The 23,515-nt window shown below is 44.6% G+C and overlaps 1 protein-coding gene across 1 annotated transcript in view; it reads right to left on the minus strand.

Moving 5' to 3' along the window:
• Positions 1–1,619: 1,619 nt before the first annotated feature.
• JAML (junction adhesion molecule like) overlaps positions 1,620–23,515 on the minus strand; it is a 28,268-nt gene continuing 6,372 nt past the window's right edge. Inside the window, exons 2-9 of the mRNA XM_060104540.1 lie at positions 20,319–20,473; positions 18,502–18,727; positions 14,630–14,742; positions 10,872–11,109; positions 7,116–7,254; positions 4,933–5,041; positions 3,416–3,499; positions 1,620–1,712 (exon numbers count right to left, since the gene is read on the minus strand). Of these exons, the coding sequence (XP_059960523.1) occupies positions 1,620–1,712; positions 3,416–3,499; positions 4,933–5,041; positions 7,116–7,254; positions 10,872–11,109; positions 14,630–14,742; positions 18,502–18,727; positions 20,319–20,473 (1,157 nt within the window). The remainder of the gene's footprint in view (positions 1,713–3,415; positions 3,500–4,932; positions 5,042–7,115; positions 7,255–10,871; positions 11,110–14,629; positions 14,743–18,501; positions 18,728–20,318; positions 20,474–23,515) is intronic.

Below are 23,515 nucleotides of genomic sequence, written 5' to 3' on the forward strand. Positions count from 1 at the left end.
AACCATAATTCAAAAATATATGTGCACCCCAGTGTTCATTGCAGCACTATTTACAATAGCCAGGACATGGAAACAACCTAAATGTCCATCAACAGAGGAATGGATAAAGAAGATGTGGTACATACATACAATAGAATACTACTCAGTGGAACGAAACTGGGTCACTTGTAGAGACGTGTATGGACCTAGAGACTGTCATACAGGGTGAAGTAAGGCAGAAAGAGAAAAACAAATATTGTGTATTAATGCATATATGTGGAGTCTAGAAAAATGGTATAGATGAACTTATTTGCAAAGCAGAAATAGAGATACAGATGTAGAGAATAAATGTATGGATACCAAGGCGGAAAACGAGGGTGGGATGGATTGGGAGAGTGGGATTGACATATATACACTACCATGTGTAAAATAGATAACTAATGAGAACGGAATGTATAGCACAGGGAGCTCTACTCAATGCTCTGTGGTGACCTAAATGGGAAGGAAATCCAAGGAAGAGGGGATATACGTATACATGTGGCTTATTCACTTTGCTGTACAGCAGAAACTAACACAACATTGTAAAGCAACTATACTCCAATTTTTAAAAATATAGCTTACTTAAGATTGGATCAGAAATCAGAGACCCACAAAAGACCTGCTCTTTATCCAGGCCCTGAATGCCTAAGAGGGAAAAGTGGGATGCAGAGAATGAGGAAGGCCCTGTGGCAATAAAGACGAGGAGATCCGAGCTGGGCCCAGACTAGAAATAGGAGTTCAGAACCAAAGGATTTTAAAAACGAACCTCATTAAATCTTACAATAGTAACCCAAAGGTAAGGGAGCCTCACATTTCAGACCAAGAGTTAAATCAGTGGCTGTCCACTTTGGCACCGCCTGAGTGTCACTTCTGAAAAAGGCAAGTGCCCCAGCTCCACCCATGAATTCCAAACCAGAACACCTCTGGTGGAGTCCAGCCAAGAGCCACCAGCCACACTGATACCCAGCCAGAATCAAGTAGCACTGCGTTAAATCAAAGAGCTGTATTTATACCCCACTTCCAACCCCATTCATCCCCTCAAAACTTTCCCAGGCCTCAAACCAGTCCCCAGTGTGTAAGTCACAGCGGGGCTTTCCTCCAGTCACTTCAATTGTTTCAGGAGTTCCAGACCATAGATTCCTCACCAAGACTCCACTTGCCCCTCAGCCAGGGTAGAAACACAGGATGATTTCCACAAACTGCATTTATTTAGGGATAATTGGCCAACGAAATCGTTTGGGTTGGTTTTTATCTCTGTGATTCTTCCCTGTAACCATCCACAAAGAGCACCGTCCAAGCAGAGGGTCTGACCTGATGGGATGCTTGAGGCCGCTGGGGCAGCTCAGTCAGGGTCCCCAGGGCCAGTGTCCCACTCCAGAGGGACAAAGTCTGTGATCCCCCTAATCAGGGCCTGTTCCTCCAGAGCTGTCCCGTCTCTCTGCCAAGCTTCAAGCCCTCCATCTTCAGCCCTTTGCCCAAGCAATGAGGCCGGAGGAGGACTGGGAGGGCAGGGGGTCTGACATAACTGGTACAAGGACTCAGGACACAAGGAAAAGAGAGTCTGCGTCATGGCCAAGGGCAAAGGGAACTCCCCCTTCTTTTCAAAAGGCTTGCTCTGTCCTGGGCATTCCCCCGTCTGACTTTTTGTCAGATGGGCTAGTTGGTGCTGACCCCAGAGAAGGCCAAACTGGGTGCTGTGGGGAGAAAGAAACAAAGCACATTTGTAAGAAGCGTTTCAATCATAATAGTTTCCATTTATTGAGCTCTTTCCATCTGTCTGGCCCAATTCTGAATTTCACATGCACTGTCTCATTTGATCCTCACCACCCGAGAGATAGGTTTTATTATTCCCATTAAGGATTAGGAAACTGAAGTTCAGAGAAGCTAAGTTACCTGCCTAAGATTGAGCTAGCTTCTAAGTCAGGGTAAAGATTTGGACCCTGGTGTGTCCAACTCCAAAGCCTGTGATCTTAACCATTGTACTATACAGCCTCAGAAAGGGGACACAGCGTGGTGCCCCCTTCATTTAAGTAAATTTAATCAAGAAGCAAAGGTTCTTTGTTACCCTGCTCTCTTTCAGATAACACCTCCCTACCTGAGGTCTCAAACAAGTGGTATGCAGGCCAGAATTCACCCACGGGCTTGTTTAATTTGGTACATAGTGTTTTAAAATAACTTGACAACCCCTGAAGGACTTTGACTTTGTGACCCTGGCCTCTCATCACACTCGCTTTATTGAAACCGTTTCAAGGGGACAGGGGTGCCATTTTCTGCAAAGTTTCAATCGCAAGCACCTGGCAGTGAACATGGGGAAGCTGGCTTGGAAGCTGGCTTTGGAGCTGGCTTTCCCTCCTCCATCATCTCTGCGCCAAAGACTATCTGCAAACAGTACCACCCAGGTGGCTGACACACTCAGCAGCAGCCACTGTGCAGCTGTATCAGCAGATCTCTAAGATGAGGTTCTGGCAGTTACTGTAGCATCACATGGCTATAACAGGAGAAGGATGGGGGGAGGGGAATGACTATATTCAACTTCAGAGGGGATCTTATGTTTCCCTTGGTGGAGCCAGGCCAGGGCTCTGATCTCACACTTCCCTGGCAGAACCTTTCTCTGCTGTAATCATCTGGAAGTCATGTGTCCTTAGCGCTGGTGTGACAGGAACAAACAGAAGCCATCATCCTATAAGCAGAGGAGGCCAGCCTTCCTGAACCCAGCAGAACACGGCTCCCTCCATGGCTGGGGTGTCTATCATTAGTCTACAAATAGCATCATATCCCTCGCCAGCTCAGTCCTTTTATCCTTACCCCTACTCACTACACAGCCAGTGTCTTTTCTAGGTGCTGGACTTCCCTGGAGAGTTGAGCAAAGAGAAAGTAAGAATCAGACTCTGTATTATTACATGAAATTCAGCATGCAGCCTTGCTAGCAATTAGATTATGTCAAGGTATAATAAGTCACAGAATTTAAAAATCTAAGAGTTGGAAGGCACATTTTGAAAGGAAGGAAAACTATCCTTTGTGACACGATGCTTGTGCAAGGATCTTACAGCCCCCTCTTTACTGTGCTGTGTTAAACCAGTATTGTACTGATGAGGCAGAGATCTTGCCTACCCTCATGAAGGCACTTCCTTTTACCTCTAAGATCAATCCTCTCCAGCCCTAGAGATACTCATAATACTCGAAATTGGGTATAAGGACAAGTTTGATATTACTTTTCTATCCAGCAGAGCTTCAGCTTCTCACCCTTTCCTACTACCTAGAAAAATCTCTGCCCTCAGCAGAGTGGCCTCCCCAGGGGACCTAGCAATGTGCATCCCCCATGAGTTTGCCATATCCTTCCCAGCTCCTTTTCCTGCCTCCAGATGCATGGCTTGGCTGGACCCAGAATATTCCTCACCATGGTCATGTAGGTGGCCTCTGACTTCCCACTTGATTCTTCATCAGTCACCTCTTGCATGGTTATCGAGGAGTAGATATGTTTCTAGAGGGGAGAAAAACATGTAAATATTCCTAAAACTCAACAAGTCTTACATACCAGAGAAAAGGCTATCTACCACTCTTCAAGGGGACAGGGGTCCTCCAGGGCATCAACCACCAAAATCAGTAGGTCAGAGGGTTACTAAGAGCTAGAGAATTATCATAGGTCATGATAATCCAGTCCTCAGACTTCCTGGAAATTAAGAAAATTAGCTCATCAGCAAAGAGCACTATCTTAAGAACCAAATTCTTTGGTTCAAAAGTCAAACATCTGGGACTTCACTGGCAGTCCAGTGGTTAAGACTCCACGCTCCTAATGCAGGGGGCGTGGGTTCACTCCCTGGTCAGGGAACTAAGATCCCACGTGCTGCATGGCGTGGCCAAAAAAACAAAAATCAAACATCTTCGTTTGGATGGGCACTGAGGTAGCAGAAGAAAATTCTTATCTTGCCAGATTACTTGTACTTTGTGATTATTTCCTCCTCATTAGAGTCATGGCAGGACCGCATTCAGCAGCAGCTAAATGTCATCATCTCTTCCAGAGGGTTTATATGCCAGGAACAGCCCTCACTGAACTTCACATCTGTGAGGTCAGAGGTACTATGTGACTCCCATTCCTGGCACTATTTGGAGAAGTGATATCATCCATTGACAAAGTCTTGGGCTTCTGGAGTCCCCTGCACTATGTTGTGAGAAAATCCTACTCTTGGGTCACAAACAGCCCAAAAGGTGGAAAGGTAAATATTATAAGAGGAGTTTTTCAAAGGAAAGAGAGAGAGAGAGAGAGAGAGAGAGAGAGAAAGTGAGAGGGAGGGAGGGAGGGAGGAAGGAAGGGAGGGGGAAAGAAAGGAGGGAGGGAGGCGGAAGAAGGGAAGGAGGAGGGAAGAAAAGAAAGAACAAAAGGGGAAAAAAAGAGTTCAAGGAAACTAATCCATTTCTCAGTCCCTGGTAGCAATTATTTACCACAAACTAATATGGTTGAAAAAGTTCTTGATCCTCTCTTTCTAAAGGTCCCCGGATATTTAATCTGAACAATTAACTCCTTCACTTAACTCTGGAATGGATCATAATCATCCTTTATATGGATACAGTGCCTCATAGATTACAAAGCACTTGCCTATCATCATGTTATTTGAACCTTATAACAGGGCAAATATGTTTGTCCTTAAACTCATTTTACTGATGAGAAAACTGAGGCTCAGGGAGGTGGCAGAGCTGGGCTTGAACTAGGACTTTCCCAGGGCCCTCCAAGGATGTACTGGGCTGCTGGACTGGCCCTGTCCGCCCCATGCCACTCACTCTCCCAGGGACTCATTGCAGTGATGGAGATTTCCTGAGCTGTGCTCTGTGCCAGGCACTGGATGCGCCGAGACATAATGAGACACAGTTCACAGGGGAATGATAAGGACACCACCTGGATCCTGGAGCAGTCTCCACCTTGCCCTCACTGGGCACAGCAGCAAAATGGCAGAGTTCTTCTCTTACCTCTGGATTTGCCTTCTTTGTGTTCTCCAGGTTTTTGACCAAGGTCGTGGAAGTTACTGAACTGCAAAGGCATGAAAAGCATGTGGAATTACCCAGCCAGCACTGTATATTCAAGGGTGACAACATGAGACCACACAGAGTTTTATGAAGAGAGAGACCCCAGGTTAGGAATTACTCCCAGACACCTACAGCCCACGCTCCCCAGCTCCGCTTGATATCTGAGAGATGCATCTCTTTCACGGAAAGCAGAAAAGCATCTGGAGATAGTTTAGGCTGAACGACAGCTTCAACCTCTCTATTGTCACACTAACAAGTTTTCTGTCCATAACAATTTAAAGTGAATTAATAGAGAGGGGCCATGGGATTCGATTTTATCATTTCCGAGGACTGGGAAAATGGAGCTGAACCAGCAGGGAGCAGCAGAAGCTCAGCGAGACACCGGTTCAAAGGCTCCCGGCTTCTTTCTTCCAGGGAGGATGCCAAGCAGAATTATCCCCTCAAACACCCAGGGCTGGGCGCTCTGGCCCCTTCCCTGCCCTTGGCCTTTGATTGCTTGACCATCTGCCTTCTGCATTTGTCACTAAATAGGCTTCCTTTTTTTCCTATTTTGTCCTAAGGTGGAGCGAAAAAAGAAAAATAACAACAACAACCAGGGTTAAAGCTAGAAAGGAATGTACATTTTTTTGTCTCAGAGTAGAAATATTTTAGTCATATTTTCTGATTATAAAGTTATATGCTCTGATTGTAAAATAACTCAAATAATACAGAAATGTAGACAGTCTGAAGTTGAGGTTCCAGTAAACCCCCTACCCTCCTAGCACCCAACTTTCCTTTTATCCCAAATAGCACTCACTATTAATATTTTAGAATTATCCTTCCAAACCTCTCTCAGTGCAAGCATAAGTATACTCACACAAAATATATTTAGTATATATGCTGCTGAAGAGAGAATTACATAATATGCTTTTTTATTAAAATGAGATCATACTATATATTGTATAATACTACTCCTCGGACATCTTTCTCCATCATTACATACAGAGCCATGCGGTATTTCATTGAATGGAATACCAGTTTATTGAATCATTACCTTTCTGACAGACACTGAGAATGCTTTCAGTTTTTAATTATAATCTTTGCTACAGCAACCATGTTTATGCACAAGTCTCAGCACATCCGTCTGACTATTTCTTTAGAATAAACTAGTAGACAGACATGGGAGTGCTGCTCTTCATTTTGAGGGAAACTGAGGCCCAGAGCAGGGAAGTGAGCTGAAAGGGAAGCCAGGTTGTCTAACTCTCGGTTCAGTGCTGTCCACATGCCGAAAGCAAAGACCTTCAAGTTCAAAACCAAGTCAGAGAGCCCCTGGGGGGTCAAGTGCAAACCTAGCAGGCAGCAGGAGTTTCTGTACAATACATGTCCCATGGGGAAAGGAGTCCCAAAAGTCATCACTACTCAGTCTTAATGGGGGTTCTTGCCCATTGACACTATTTCAAAAAGAAGGTCAATTTGCCCTAGCAACACAGTTCATCAATATTTGGATAAACGGAAGGATATGAGCCTGTCAACAGCCAGTGAAACACTAGAGCCCGTGCCCAGAGCATTGGTGTATTTCTGAGGTACTGGTAGAATTTCAAGCCTTTAAAAACACATTTCAACAATAAATAATTTAGGACCTGAGGCCATTCATTCAAAAGTAGCTTCTCATAATTAAAATGTGGTCCTTCAGATAAAGCCACTGACAACCCTCAAAATCTGAGCTTCTCTACGAAGTATATACATACTGTGGATAATTCAAAAATCGTTTCTCTCAGGCATTGAATAGCACCGTTATGGTTCTTGCATAAGATGTATACTCTTAATTGTGCTCTACTTGGACCAACATTTGTAAGTCTTTGTAATCTTTGTAAAATGAGGATGGTGTGGGAATGTGCAAGGCCTTTCAGGATAACAGGGAGCAAAGGGGGTGGGGTCACTCACTATACAATGACGTCTAAGGTGGTAACCACAGATGATTCTGGTTTAAAACACCCTCTTCTGTGAAAATGGCACACTTAGAGCCTTATCACTCTCTTCCACTTCGGGCTAGAGGCATCTCCAGCCCCCCAGCCCAAGAGATGCGAGCAGCCCTGTACCTCTTATTCCCATAGGTCCTCTTCACAATCAATATCAGAACAGGAAGCAGCAGGATAGTGGCGCAGATAATCCCCACAATGATCACCAGCTGATTACTGCCCAGGATCTCAGGTCCGAGGGTTACTGAGGTCACCAATGCTTGGGAAAGGAGAAAAGTAATGACAGGGCCTCAATATTCCAGAAAAGAGCTGGGAGCCTAACCAGTTCTAGACCAAGTAGCAACAGCCACGTCAGAAGCGGGAGGAGAAGGTCAGACTCCACTCCATGTTGAAACACTAGGACTCCAGCTGTCCCCATTAGACTGAGAACCAAAGTCCGCTGACACACCCCACCCCCACCCCCAGTTACTGTTAAAATGTAGATTAAGGTCGGTGGGAAAAGAGAATATCACCTCACCTACAGTAGAGTTTCCTTTCACATTAATAATTCTATCTTAAAATGTGGTTTACCAAATGACAGAAATAACAGACATGTTAGAGCCTGCTCTAGGCTACAACACTCAGCCCCATAGTCATGATACAAAGTAAAGCACCTCCATCCTTATGGTACCCTTCACTCATTTCCTCAGTTCACTCTGAACATACACATCAAACACCTCCTGGGTGCCAGATATCACTAGGCACAGAAGATGCAAAGACAAATAGTGCATGGTCCCTGCCTTCAAGGAGAGAGACAATGTAAACAGAAAACCACAGACTGCTTATAGATGCTTTGAGAGCAGTCCATATAGAGTACAGAGCAGCATAGAGAAAAGGGTACCCAATTCTATGGGGAGCAGAACCTGAGAATTTGTCAGCAAAAGTTTTAAAGTTTAAGCTGAGTCTTAAAGGAAACATCAAGGTTTTGTTGGCAAACAATATGGGGAAGGATGGTAGGGACCTTATACCCAAGGTCTGGAGCTCTTAGTTGCTTTTAGGTGACAGGATGGTGTTTTTAGAAACTAGCAAGAGTTCCATGGGTCTGGTTCAAAGGTTGTGTTTGTCGGTGTGGCGGGGAATGAGGCTGGATAAATAACAGGATGTAAGTCATGAAGGACCTTGATTATCTCAATGAGGAGTTTGGATTTTTTTCCGTAGGCAACGGAGAAGACATTGAGAGATTATAAGCAGTTGAGATTTGTTACTGAGAAAGATGGCACTCAGAGCTGCATGAAGAATGAGGGGTAGTGACTGAGAATGAAAGCAGAGACTTGTGAGGGGCCTACAGTCCAAGACAGGGATGAGACAGCCAGAATAAGGTGGTGGTGACAGATGGGAAAGAAGGCAGATCCAGTCAGTAGTAGACAGCCATAAAAAGGAACGAAACTGAATTATCTGTAATGAGGTGGATGGACCTAGAGTCTGTCATACAGAGTGAAGTAAGTCAGAAAGAGAAAAGCAAATACGGGTTGCTAATGCACATATATGGAATCTAAAAAAAACGGTATGATGAACCTAGCGGCAGAGCAGAAATAAAGACGCAGACGTAGGGAACAGATTTGAAGACACAGTGGAGGAAGGGGAAGCTGGGAGGAAGTGAGAGAGTGGCATGGACATATATACACTACCAAATATAAAATAGATAGCTAGTGGGAAGCTGCTGCATAGCACAGGGAGATCAGCTCGGTGCTTTGTGATGACCTAGAGGGGTGGGATAGGGAGGGTGGGAGGGAGGCTCAAGAGGGAGAGGATATGCAGATATATGTATACACATAGCTGATTCAATTTGTTGTACAGCAGAAACTAACACAATATTGTAAAGCAATTATACTCCAATAAAGATATTTTTTTAAGTCAGTAGTAGAAATGACAGGACTTGTTGACTTGTTAGACTGGGGGTCATGGGAAAGGGAAGAATCAAGTACAACCCCCAGGCATCCAGTTGGATAACTGTGTAGATGGTGGTAGCATTAACTGAGATTGAAGAGATGGACTGGGGAGAGGTGAGAGGGGTAGGTTTGGATATGTTGTATTTGAGTATTTGTGGAACATTTGGGTGGAGCTCATATAATACATAGAGATAGAGAGATACATAGATAGGCAGACAGATCAAGTTGTATGTAACGTAGAATATACTGAATGTATATAGAACAATACTACTGAGGTAGAGAAGGTCGAGGATGTGCCATTAGAGTACCATTGGTGATCGACACTAGAGTAGAGGAAGAAGCAGAAGGCTGAATGCAGTGTGCTATCAATTAATGGGAGATGAGATAGGAGACACCATGTCCAGCCCTTTAGCAAGCTATCTGGCTGTGTAAAGAAAGAAATACATAATGTATTGTGGGGAAGGTTGCACAACTCAGAATATACTAAAACCCATCAAGGTGTACACTTTAAATGGGTAAATTGTAAGGTATGTGAGTTGTATCTCAATAAAGCTGTTTCAAGAAAAATAAAGATATAGGATGAGAGCTAAAGGACACAAGGACACAGGTAAGAGGAAGAGTGAAGTGGATGTTTGTGCTGAGTGGTAGAAGCCCTTGGAAAGTACGAGCTTAAAGAGCCATGCTGGGGCTTCCCTGGTGGTGCAGTGGTTGGGAGTCTGCCTGCCGATGCAGGGGACACGGGTTCGTGCCCCGGTCCGGGAAGATCCCACATGCCGCGGAGCGGCTGGGCCCGTGAGCCATGGCCACTGAGCCTGCGCATCCGGAGCCTGTGCTCCGCAACGGGAGAGGCCACAACAGTGAGAGGCCCGCGTACCGCAAGAAAAAAAAAAAGAGCCATGCTGTGAGGATCCTGAGAAGGAAGAGAGAGCACCACCTGAGCACAGGGGCTCAGATAAGCCCTGGGTGGAAGGGAGCTCAGGATGGCAGGGCAGGCATGAGGACGGGAGCAGATGTAGGTCCATTTGTGGGTGGGGAGGGCTCCAAAGTTGAATGAGCTCCCGCTAATGGCTTCTATTTTCTCTGTGAAGTGGAGCTAAGACTTCTGAGAGTGAAGAAAGCCATCTGTCTGCTTCCCTCTCCAGCTGGGATTCTTTGCTATTGGCAAGAAGGTGCCTCCATAGACTTAAGTCTCTAGCCCGAGGTACTGGGGTGTGTTGCACCCTCACCTCTATCCCTGCCCCCAACCAACCACAGCCAACCCCTGGGTCCCTAGCAAAAGGCAAAGTCCACAGGCCACATCCTGACTGCTAGCTGGGTTATGGTTTAACTTTAACTCCTCACTTATCAACCTCTATCAGTCAACACAATTGAGTCTTTACTCTCCTACACACCAATGGCCTTAATACACAGTGTTTCGCCAGAATACAGAATCTTTGATCAGAAAACCCCTCTATTTTTGGTTTTGGCCCCTTCCTGTTTTCTCTCTGTTCTTTGCTGTCTCTCACCAGCTCGGGATCATCTTCCTTTCCACTACAGAGCATAGAGCATCTCCCTTGAAGCCAAGTCAAAACAACTCCAATCCATCTCTGAGCTCCTGTACCTTTAACTTAGTATATTACACTAATGATGAGTGAGGTCTGGCAGAGGGGTGGTGTTCACTCAATATTAGCTTTTTTTTTCCTTGACCTGCCAGCAGGGAAGAACTAGGGTGAGGCCAATAAGGTGCATAAGGCACCAAATTTAAAGACGTATCACTCTCAAGGTCATGCAAGTACAGGGTACGAGTGCTTGATAAGTGCTGGGCTTATCAGGGTCAGGCAAGTACAGCACCTGAGAGTAATGCCTCCTTAAATTTTGCACCCTAGAAGCCTCTCCAGCCTCACCCTAGTCCTGGCCCTGCCTACCGGCTATGAGGTCCCTCCTCCCTCTCCAGCCAAATGTTAGATACTTCGAGGCTCTTTCAGGATCACGTGCAGCACAGTGGTTGTCCTGACTGTCAGGTTCCCCAGGTGGATACTGCAGGTGTAGCTTCCTCCATCAGACTCCTTCACTCTGTGGAGCATAATGGAGCCATCGTTGCGGGAAGTGTCTCCCACCAGGTTTACACGGTTCTGGAAGCGGCCCCAGTTCTGGGGGTATCCCATGGGTGCCTTGAGTTTGGGGTAATAGCGCAACACAATCTCCTCCTAGAAGGGAAAGGCAAAACGTATGAGACTGAAGGGCTGGGGTAGAGGGGCGTGGGGAAGGTTGCGAGGGGAGCTCTCAGGACTCACAGGCTCTGTGTGTGGAAACAGTAAGGGTATTATCAGAATGTATGAAGTAACACAAATCCATGGACACACGTGTCTGCGGGCACATAGTTGTGCAGGACGCCACCAAACCACAAACAACTCTTCCATCTCAAGAGAGGGATGAGGAAAGTGGGAATGAGGGACTTTCAGTTTTTTGCACTTCTCCAGTAAAAAAAGTAAAAGTACACCTTTACTTTTTATGACATATCCAGTTGGATTTCCAATAGGCATCTGAAACATGTCTAAAACTGAACTCCAAAATTCTCCCCCAAACCAGTTCCTTCTTATCCATCCCATTTTGGTAAATGGAAACGTCTTCTTTCTTAAGCCCTGGTTAAGAATCTTGGAGTCATCCTTAACTCCTCTATTTCTTGAACAACTCACATCTAATCCCACAACAAATCCTCTACCCTCGAAATACATCCCAAATCTAGCCACTTCTCACCTCTTCCACAGTCTGGTCCAAGCCACCATCTCTCACCTGGATTCCTACAAGAGCTTCTCAACTTGTATCCCTCTATACTCCCCACTACAGTCTATTCTCAGCAGATGAACCTTTAGAAATATAAGTTAAATCATATCACTCCTCTGCTCAAAACCCTCTAACAGCCCTCCATTTCTCCTAAAAGTACAAAGTCCTCCATGAGCTGCCCCACCCCCATCTCCTCTCTGACTTCATCTTCTACTGGCTTTTTCCTCACCTACTTGGGTGACTTCACTCCAACCACACCAGTCTCCTTGCTGCTCCTTGAGTACTGGCCTCAGGGCCTTTGCACTTGCTGCTTCCTTTGCCTGGAACACTCTTCCCCCCTAGACAGATGCACGGTTGCCTCCTTCACTTCCTTGAGACCTCTGCTCAAATGTTACCTTTTTGGTGAGGTCTCCCTGACCACCTACATAAAATAACAACCACAAAACCCTGTTTTCTTGTTCTCCATAGCTCTTACTATTACCTGACATATCATGTATTTATTTCTTCATTGTTTTACTACGTATATCACTCCATCTTTTTTTTAACATCTTTATTGGAGTATAATTGCTTTACAATGGTGTGTTAGTTTCTGATTTATAACAAAGTGAATCATCTATACATATATATATATATATCCCCATATCTCCTCCCTCTTGCGTCTCCCTCCCACTGCTCTAGGTAGTCACAAAGCACCGAGCTGATCTCCCTGTGCTATGTGGCTGCTTCCGACTAGCTATCTATTTTACATTTGGTAGTATATATATGTCCATGCCACTCTCTCACTTTGTCCCAGCTTACCCTCCCCCCTCCCCATGTCCTCAAGTCCATTCTCTATGTCTACGTCTTTATCCCTGTCCTGCCCCTAGGTTCTATCCCTCCATCTTGATTGTAAGTCCCCCATCAGGGCAGGAGCTTTGAGTATTCACTGCATAGCAGATGCTTTAAGAACACTTGTTAAATAAATGTGTTGGAATTTTTTATAAAGTTATATAAATATTATTATTTTTAAAAGCTTTTAAGAAAAGGAAATGGGTATACAGACAGAAACATGAATGAAAAGACCTGGCTTGTCTCTTGTGATTCAAATGCACAACCCAAAATGTCAACTCTCATCCTATTTTCTGCAGTGTCTCAATTGGTGGATGACATATAAATGCATGACGAGTTCCCAGAGGTGAATCTGGAACTACATGTAATTCCCCAGACCCCACCATGATGCCACCATTTCTTTTTTTGTTTTTTTTTTTGAATTTTTGAATTTTATTTTTTATATGGCAGGTTCTTATTAGTTATGTATTTTATACATATTAGTGTATACATGTCAATTCCAATCTCCCAATTCAGCCCACCACCACCCCCCCGCCACTTTCCCCCATTGGTGTCCATACATTTGTTCTCTACATCTGGATGCCACCATTTCTGACCCACTCAGCATATAGGAATCAAGTGAATATAAATGACTTTTTGTAGGGATGACCTGGAATATGTCTTTATTTATAAAAGTTAAATCTTTTCTAAACTTTGTACCTTAACTTTTATTAACAATAAGTTACCTGAGATGTCTCTTACAACACACCTTGACTCATCAGGATATCACCATGCCATAGTTGACATCTACTGGTCTAATGAACCAACTTGCTGTTTACTACTTCAGAGTTCCCATGAAGTACTCCTCAACCTGGCCCTCAGGACCTACTAATCCCAACATTCGAAGCATCCATGAAGACAAAGAAAATTCCCTCCATCACATAAATGGGGCAATGGGGCACAGAAGAAAACTCACAAAAATAACCCAAATAAGAATAAGAGGGCTTCCCTGGTGGTGCAGTGGTTAAGAATCCGCCTGCCATTGCAGGGGACACGGGTCCGGGAAGATCCCACATGCCACAGAGCAACTAAGCCCATGTGCCACAACTACTGAGCCCGTGCGCCACAACTACTGAAGCCCGTGCGCCTAGAGCCCGTGCTCGGCAACAAGAGAAGCCACCTCAATGAGAAGCCCGCACACCACAACAAAGAGTAGCCCCCGCTCGCCGCAACTAGAGAAAGCCCAAGCGCAGCAACGAAGACCCAGCGCAGCCAAAAATAAATTAATTAAATTAATTAATTTTTTAAAAAAAGAATAAGAATGCAAAATGGTCTAGATGATCTTATTTGCAAAGCATAAATAGAGACACAGATGTAGAGAATAAACGCATGGATACCAAGGGGGAAGCGAGGATGGGATGAGCTGGGAGATTGGGATTGACATATATACACTATTGATACTATGTATAAAATAGATAACTAATGAGAACCTACTGTATAGCACAGGAACTCTACTCAATGCTCTGTGGTGACCTAAATGGGAAGGAAATCCCAAACAGAGGGGATATATGTATACATAGAGCTGATTCACTTTGCTGTACAGTAGAAACTAACACAACATTGTAAAGCAACTATACTCCAATAAGAATTAATTAAAAATAAAAATTAAAAACATTTTTTTAATTTTAAAAAAAGAATACGAATGCAATTGTGCTTATGCCTAGCCCATTGCTTTCCTGGCTAGGCCACCAAAATCATCCCCCTTGCTATCCCATGGACTCTACAAAAAGGGGAAAGGAGAAGAGGAATTAAACTAAAATGCAGTGGCCAAGTCATGTACAAATGCTTTACACCAGCTGTCTCCTGTGTGCGTCTTGACAACCTGAAAAGCTGAGCAGCAGCAGCATCTACTTCTTCTTCTTTATCATCTTCATTAGAGTCATTTTTCCCAACCGGAAGGTGAAATTGCCCAGCCAAGTGGCTGAGCTGAGAGGCCCAGCTTTGCCAAGGTCCAACGCCCAAGCCCTCACAACACCACCACATGGCACCTGCTGCCTGGATTCTTGATCTCCCCCCTCTGTCCTGACAGCATCGGCCAGGGGCTTCTTATACACAATGAGGGTTTCTCCTCCTTACCTTGGTGTGTTCTCCTGATGAGAACATCCAGTCTACCCTGGTCATGTGTTTCTCTTCTGTGCTGTGGAAAACACATCCCATCTGAGTCGAATCACCCACATGAGCCGTGAGCTCTGGGGATAAAATGGTAAATCAAGTCAAACTCAAGGTATAATCTATAGAAGCCAAAGAACTTCCAGAAGAGATAATATTTAGCCAAAGATACTCAACAGTAAAATTAATGTCACCACCAAATACTGCACACTTTCCCTCCACAGATGATCCAGATTATTCTGTGTGGTCAAAGTACTCAGAGGTCTCTCACTCAAATCCACACAATACCCCAAGGATAAGACAATACCCTCTAGCTACCAACATACACCAAGTCTGAGGGGTCCCACTGACTTCAGTAAACACTTTCTGGTTCTCTTTAATTCCTTTCTCCTTCTCCTTTTCTAGAACTTCTCCCACAGGCCCCAACTCCACTTCAAGCTTGTAATAAAGAAAGTACAGAAAACCTTGAAGCCCCCCACTTTCTGTTCACCAACTTAGATACCCACACCTGCTTAACATAAACAGGAAGTGGAAAGTTATATAACTCTCATTCTTATAAATAATCCACTGGCTCTCCTAGCTGAAAAACTGAATCATGGGTAAGTCTCTTCAATTTCTTTTATTCTTCTACAAGTTGTCTTAGGACTTGCTTAGGACAATTCTGGCTAGAGTACAGGTCACAGGACTGCTTGCTAATTAGGCCAAGACAACAGACAGATTTCTTCTTGGCTTTTCTTTCTGTTTTAATCCCTGCCCCCACTTCCCCATCTGCTCCCCCTTCCCCTGCTTCTGGCTTTCCAACACATAGTCTCTTCCTCCTGCGTATTTGTATAAGCAGCTGACCCCATCATATGTTTGCTGCTTTAGTCATTTCAAGAAGTCCCTGAAAAAGGAAACAATTAGAAAGATGCTTCTGATTTTTCAATAGTGCTCTATACAAATCGACCACAAGTCAATTAAGAAAAGAAAGGCAGGATGATATTTAAGGGAGACACAAGCCTAGGTCTTAACTGGACAGAGTTCCTTCAAAAGAGCATTAAGCGGAGCTCATAAAGGAACACAGTGCATCAGCTAACCTTTTCATCCAAATTGTGTCCCTGGGAGAACGTTAACTTCCCACCCAGGACGAAAGACGCACAATGGGAGGAAAGCAAAAGAAAATATTATGAACTCAAAACTCTATGGAGGGAATTATTTTGGAAGTAATAAAAATTCACTGCAAAGAATACCAATAGGGAAGGAAACACCCTCTAAATCTATGAGTATATTAAGAATTGAACCCTATTTTTTAAATGCAATAATAAGAACTGAACATTCTGAGTTCCTTCAACACATCAGGCATGTGCTAGACACCTAGGATATCACCTAGTCATTACAATATTTTGAGATATGCACTATTACTCTCCCATTTCACAGAGGAAGAAAGTGAAAGAGCCCAGAGCTTCATGGCCAGTAAAAGGCAGAGCCGGCACTCAAACCCAGGCCTGAGTGAAAACAAAGCCCACGCTTTCTCACTCCCTTTACTGTTACCACCTCACAGAAGTGGAAGGATGGCTGATTCTAGAGCAAAAATGTGGGAAGTTAATATTATTTTTATTTGTAAGAAAATTGCCTATACCACTGAAATTTTGTTTTCCAAATATTAGGAACTTTCTCTAAATTAGGATTTAAAGCACTGTTGGGTGTGATTCCAAAACATGGGCTTTTAATTATTTCATTATATTGCCTCCCTTCTAGAATCATAGAACTTTATAAATTGAGAAGAGATTAGAATAGAATAAAAATAATAGAGTAATGAAGTTAGGGGTCTAGAAGCCACCTAAACTCACATACTATACTACCCACCATGTGCACGAATCCCTTCAATAAGAATATTTTCTCTCCTTGAACAACATATTTTCCAAAATGTTAAACCAAACTCAAAACATTGTTCAAGAAATTCATCTGATATGAAAACTTTAATTCAATTTTGAATCTTAAAAATGAAGATCATCTGACTGAAATTATATGCACAAGTTGGAATCAAAATTAATTTTTGTTCTCTTTATACTTTTCATTAACTATTATACAATATATCTATATAGTATAATTATATAATCTGTGAACACACACATTCAGATGCCTTAAAATCCTTTCACAGAATAAAATGGAAGCAAATTCCTAAGAAAGAAAGAAAGGGAAAGAAAGAAAAAAGAAAATTGTCTATACTGTTTAAAATAAGAACTATGAATAAAAGAGTTGAAGTAGTAGAAACACAGAAAAATTACAAACTGAAGGATAAACTTTGTGGAGGAAATCTAGATGAGTTTTCACATGGAAGGAGATGGCCACCAGGCAAATGGTCAGGAGTTAGAGCTATTCCCACGCTGGCTGGAAAGGAAAAGTAAATACAAGTTGCTCCACTGGCTACTGGGAAATATCTGACTACCCCTAAAATTGCTCTAGCCTGCTCCCATGGACTCAGTTCTTAAAACTGCCTCCTTTGGGCTCCTTCCCTTTTTGTCTCTTCTAAGCGGGAATAGGCACCCATTTTGTAGGACATGCTTGTAGTCCTCAGGCCCAGCATCAGAGAACAAAGTAGAAAGGGGTAACTCAAAGATAATCCTTGGGGAACACAGGCAGTTGGTTCATTTCTTCTTCCTGGAGAGCCATACATTTAAAATCAAAAGAAAAATGCAATTGAAAAAAATTAGGAAAAATTAGGAGAGAGGCCAGAGGCCACCTTCTACAATTCCTTCTACCATTCCATTTTTCAGAAGTCAGATTCAAGTGAGGGATGCTAATTTAAGAATTTCCTTCATTTGACAAATGTTTACTGAATGCTTACTCTATGCCAGGCATTGTGTCTAGGGCTGGTCATGGGACCAAGAACACAGATCCAGGTGAGCAGGGGAGACACAACTGAACAGGTGTGTTGAATATCACCAGAGAGGAGGACAGGGTGCTCCAAAGGAGCTCACTGAAAGAATGGACCTAACCTAGCTGGCAGGGAGAGGGGCGTCTAGATTCTAGTTCACTCACTAAACAGCAAGCTCTCCTGAGGCCAAAGACTGTTCCTTCTATCTCACACTTTTAAAGAATGTATCTAATTCTTTGGTTTTCAAACTTTTTAAAGCAGCAGAATTCTTTCTTCAAACAAAATCTTATCTGGCAGCCCAGTGAATACAACAGGAAAAAGGAAAAGGACTTTGGTTGTAGTGGAGGTGGAAGCCAGAGGTCCTGCCCAACTAGATCCTCTATCAATCCCCTGCCCTGTTCTCACCCTTTGTGTGGCCCACCAGGTTCCTTGGACCTTGAGTGTTCTATAGAACATGTTTTTTAAAACCAACAATCTACTGAAGCCATTTATAAATGGGAACATGAGGTCCTAGGAAGTTAGAGAGATCTGCTCATTTCTTTTATATCCCCCAGAACACCTAACGTAGTTACCTACAAAATATGGACACGACATCAACATGGATAACTGATGGGAAGCATCAGGGTATAGTGAAAAAAACATGGACTTTGTTGACAGAGGTACCAGGGTCCAAGTACTGGATATGCCATTTAATAAATATATGTCCTTAGGCAAGTCACTTAATCTCTCTAAGCCTCAGTTAACTCATCTGTAAAATGAAGAGGAGAATACAGTACTTCCTTCACAGCATTTTCATGAGGTTGAAACATGTTAAAGTAATAATAAAATAATGATCATCATTATTTTTATTTTATTGAGGACTCACTCTGTGGTAAGTACACAGCACAATGGCTGGCACTTGCTCAACAAAATCAGTTCGCTTCCCTCACTGCACACCAAATCTCTTGCCCCCTCGCCCTTCTCTGAGTAAGCATTTATGTACCTTTGGGCTCCTCTGGCAGTACACGCAGGACCACTGCTTTTTTGAACACCAGGCTCTCCATTTTGAAGCGGATTTCACAGGTATAGTTTCCCTGGTCAGCCTCTTCCACATTTTGCAGCAGGAGAGAACCGTCATGGTGTAAGATGTCCCCCACCAAGCTCACACGATTCTGGAAACGCCCCACAGGCACACTGATGTTGGCATAATAGAAGAGCACGTAATCATCCTGGAGGGCAATACAATATCAGAGAAAATGTAAAGTCCATGGCACCAGACCCAGGAGTCTGGACTCAAAAGCCCCTGTTCTGTGGAGGCAGCATAGTCATCAACACCACTATGATCAAAAAGTACTTGGGGGCTTCCCTGGTGGCGCAGTGGTTGAGAGTCCGCCTGCTGATGCAGGGGACGAGGGTTCGTGCCCCGTTCCAGGAAGATCCCACATGCCGCGGAGCGGCTGGGCCCATGAGCCATGGCCGCTGAGCCTGCACATCCGGAGCCTGTGTTCCTCAATGGGAGAGGCCACAACAGTGAGAGGCCCGCATACCGCAAAAAAAAAAAAAAAAGTACTTGGTATCCAATTCATCATCAACATCATCATCATCATCATCATCATCATCATGTGCCAGGCAATACACTGACTTGCACAAGGCTCTGTGGCTCATTTTATACAAAGACAACTGGAGAAACAGGGTCAACACATTTCCATTTCTTACAGTTTAAGGTAAAATGTAACACCCACTCTGAAGATCACTCTGGGGATTCAAACTCACAACTTTTGAAAAGCATCTCCCATCTTCACCCTGTGTTCTGCCATGGCCTCCGCATTCAATGGCCTCCAAATGTAATCCCACAGACTGGCTGTTGTGAGAATCCCCAGCATGTTGGCTGTTACCGCTGTCCTTTCTGCCCTCCTCCAGGCAGCTTATCATAAGGCATGAGAAGGAGTCATCAACAGGGAATGGTTTACAGACTGGGAGGGGGAGCCACGGGGAATTCTTATTTTCACTTAGACCATGGGTATTTCCCTCTTATAACAATAAATAGTAATAAACATTTGAGTGACAGTAGCATTATAGGGATAACATGCTCTGAGCTACAAAAGCAACATTACATTTGCAAACGTTGGAACTTTATTGTCAACAATACATTACTTAGGACATATTTCGCAAATGATCCTGACATACAAGTATCTCCACAGAATCTCAGATGAGGCTTAATACACTGTTTCCTAATCCAAAGAGCTCCCGTGAAAGGCCTTCACTCAGCCATGCTGAGTCTGCTAATGCCAACACTTTAAGCAGCCATGAAGGAGAAAGAGATGGTTCCCCAGCACATAAATGGGTCACTGGAGTGCTAAAAGAATCTGCCCCCTCCCCAAAGAAAAGATTACTGTGACACCATTCCTGTGCCTAGGCCATAACTCTTTTTGTCTAGACCAATGCATTTTCACTCTTCTCACCCTCACACCCACCTATGCTACTCTACAAATGGGAGAAATAGAGGAAAGGAACTAAAGAACTTTATGTGCATGTCTCCCATTAGCTTCTCAAGGTCCTGAAAAGTAAGCATTACCATTATTATAATCACCTTCATCTTCACAGATGGGGAAGTTGAATGTCAGAAGTTTGAGTAATTTACCCAGCTGATTACACAGCCAAGAGGCGAGACTAGAAGGAGGCTCAGTTCTGGCAAGCTCCAGAGCCCAAGCTCCTGCAACCCCATCTCATGGCACTGGATGACCTGATTCTCCCTCTCCCCACATTCTGACACCATTGGCCAGGGGCTTTTAATACACAGCAGTGTTTCCTCCTTCTTACCTTGAAGTGCTCTCCTGATGAGAATATCCAGTCTACCTTGGTCACAAGTTTCTCTTCTGTGCCCTGGAAAATACATCCCAACAGGGCTGAATCACCCACATGGACTGTTAGCTCCGCGGAGGAAACAATCAAGTCATTCAGGCCCAAGGAATAACCTACAGAAGTCAAAAAGGCAAGAGGAGGCATCATTCAGACAAATACACTCAACAACAAAAATTAGTATTAATCTCCAAGTATATGCACCTTTCCACCCCAGATGACCCAACGTGGACAAAGTATTCAGAGGCCCTTCATTCAAACCAGCATGGCATTCCCAAGGGTAAGAGAAACACCCTGTAGTTCCCCCCACGTAGCTCAAGTCAGAGGGGTTCTACAATCTTCAGGCTATATAGATGCTAACTGGTCCTGTGCTCCTAGCCAGTCCCTTCCCCTTTTCTAGAATTCATCCCTGCAATCTCCTTTCTAAAGAAAGAAGAGAGGGAATTCCCTGGTGGTCCAGTGGTTAGGACTCTGCGCTTTCACTGCCGAGGGAGGAGGTTCAATCCCTGGTCAGGGAACTAAGATCCTGCAAGCCACGTGGTGTGGCCAGAGAAACAAAACAAAACAAAAACAAAAACAAAACAAGAAGAAAAGAGAAGGGAAACCCTGAAGTCTCTCCTTTCAGGTCATGAATTTAGACACCCATAAACAGGAAATGGGATGTCTCTGGCTCCTAGTTTCCCACCCATTCCCTAACTGAAAAACCAGTTCACAGGTATTTTTGCTTCCCTCTGCTTTTCTCCTTCTTTAGTTCCTTTACAAAAGCTTATCTCTGAATTTGCTGGCTGATTCTGGCTGTAGTGCAGGTCCTTGTAATTAGGCCAGTACAGAGCACAGCTCCTCCCTTGAATTCCCTTTGTGTTTGCCTTCTCCCCACCTCCCTCCTCCAGCTCTGCCCTCAGCCCTGGCTTTCCAGTCTCTAGGGTTAGCCCATGCGGTACCCCTCCACTATCTGTCCATTGCTCAAGTAATTTCTCTTTTCCCTTAAAGAGAAAACCATTTCTAAAGAGAAAACCATGACATGGATATTTCTGTTTTCACAAGACATGCTCTATGCAAAGAGATAACCATAGCAAGAAAGACACATTTAGATGCTGGCCGGTTCCTATCAAAGCAGAGCCAAGTGAACGAATCTGGGAATAAACAGAAAATGTGCCAACCTCTCCATCCAAGCTGTTGCCCCGAAAGAAAAGTGTTAACTTCCTGCCCACAGCAGGCAACACGCAGTGGGGAGGACGTGAAAGAAAACATGAACTCTCCACCCTCTGGAGGGAATTATTTTTTGAAAGAAATCAAAAGTACCTGCAAAAGCGACCTGGAATTTTCCTGTAAGGAAGAACTGAGCAACTTTAAGTGTGGTTAAAGGTATAAGAAGCTTATTTAATGTAATATGAAGAGCACTGTCTGTAGAATTAAATGAGTTTGCCAGAAAGCAAGAGCAGCAACCAAAGCAAAGAGAAACTTATACTGATGGGTAACCTTTGTACAGAAATGGCTGAAGAAATTGAGACTTTCTACAGAGGAGGAAAACCTCTCCACCAAGAAGTACAATACCCGCTGATGTCACCAGGCCACTCCACACGGGGTTGGATTGTTAAGTCTCTGGATGGAAGGGCAAAAACCTGCAGGCTGCTTCACCCAGGAAATGTCTAAATAGCCTCTGAGATTTTTATAACCCTGATTCTATGGGGAAAAAAATTCTCTAATACATACAAGTTTCATGTGTGTGTGTCTGTCTGACTGCATGTTTGTGCACATGCTATGGTGCCTGGAATTAGAGCAAAGACAATTCTTTTGTGCACTTTGCTGAGTCAGTGTTTAGGTCACCATTCAAAGTTTAAAAAACTAATAATAAAGAGAAAAAATAGAATAGATAAACAACAAGGTCCTACTGCATATAGTAGGAACTGTAGTCAATATCCTGTGATAAACCATAATGGAATATAAAAAAGAATGTACATATATGTATAACTGAATCTCTTTGCTGTACAGCAGAAATTACCACAACATTGTAAATCAACCATACTTTAAAAAGACAAAAAAATAGGGACTTCCCTGGTGGCACAGTGGTTAAGACTCCATGCTCCCAATGCAGGGGGCCCGGGTTCAATCCCTGGTCAGGGAACTAGATCCCACATGCATGCCACAACTAAGAGTTCACATGCCACAACTAAGGAGCCCACCTGCCACAACTAAGACCCAGAGCAACCAAATAATTTTTTAAAGTTTTTTAAGAAAGAGAAAAAGACTTCCGGGTAAGATGGCGGAAGAGTAAGACGCGGAGATCACCTTCCTCCCCACAGATACACCAGAAATACAGCTACACGTGCAACAACTCCTACAGAACACCTACTGAACGCTGGCAGAAGACCCCAGACCTCCCAAAAGGCAAGAAACTCCCCACATACCTGGGTAGGGCAAAGCAGAGAGATTCCCGCACAGAGGAGCGGTGCCGAGCGGCACTCACCAGCCCGAGAGGCTTGTCTGCTCCCCCGCCAGGGCGGGCGGCGCTGGAGCTGAGGCTCGGGCTTCGGTCAGAGCGCAGGGAGAGGACTGGGACTGGCGGCGAGAACTCAGCCTGAAGGGGGCTAATGTGCCACAGCTAGCCGGGAGGGAGTCCGGGAAAACTCTGGAGCTGCCGAAGAGGCAGGAGACTTTTTCTTCCCTCTTGGTTTCCTGGTGCGCGAGGAGAGGGGATTAAGAGCGCCGCGTAAAGGAGCTCCAGAGACGGGCGCGAGTCGCGGCTGAAAGCGCGGAGCCCAGAGACGGGCGTGGGACGCTGGGGCTGCTGCTGCCGCCGCCAAGAAGCCTGTGTGCGAGCGCAGGTCACTGTCCACACCGCCCTTCCGGGAGCCTGTGCAGCCTGCCACTGCCGGGGTCCCGGGATCCAGGGGCGGCTTCCCTGGGAGAACGCGCGGCGCGCCTCGGGCTGGTGCAACGTCACGCCGACCTCTGCCGCTGCAGGCTCGCCCCGCACTCCGTGCCCCTCCCTCCCGCCCGGCCTGAGTGAGCCAGAGTCCCCGAAGAGGCTGCTCCTTTAACCCTGTCCTGTCTGAGCGAAGAACAGACGCCCTCCGGCGACCTACACGCAGAGGCGGGGCCAAATCCAAAGCTGAGACCCAGGAGCTGTGAGAACAAAGAAGAGAAAGGGAAACCTC

Source organism: Mesoplodon densirostris, chromosome 7 (assembly GCF_025265405.1).
Source record: "Mesoplodon densirostris isolate mMesDen1 chromosome 7, mMesDen1 primary haplotype, whole genome shotgun sequence".
In the NCBI taxonomy this organism is placed as follows: Eukaryota; Metazoa; Chordata; class Mammalia; order Artiodactyla; family Ziphiidae; genus Mesoplodon; species Mesoplodon densirostris.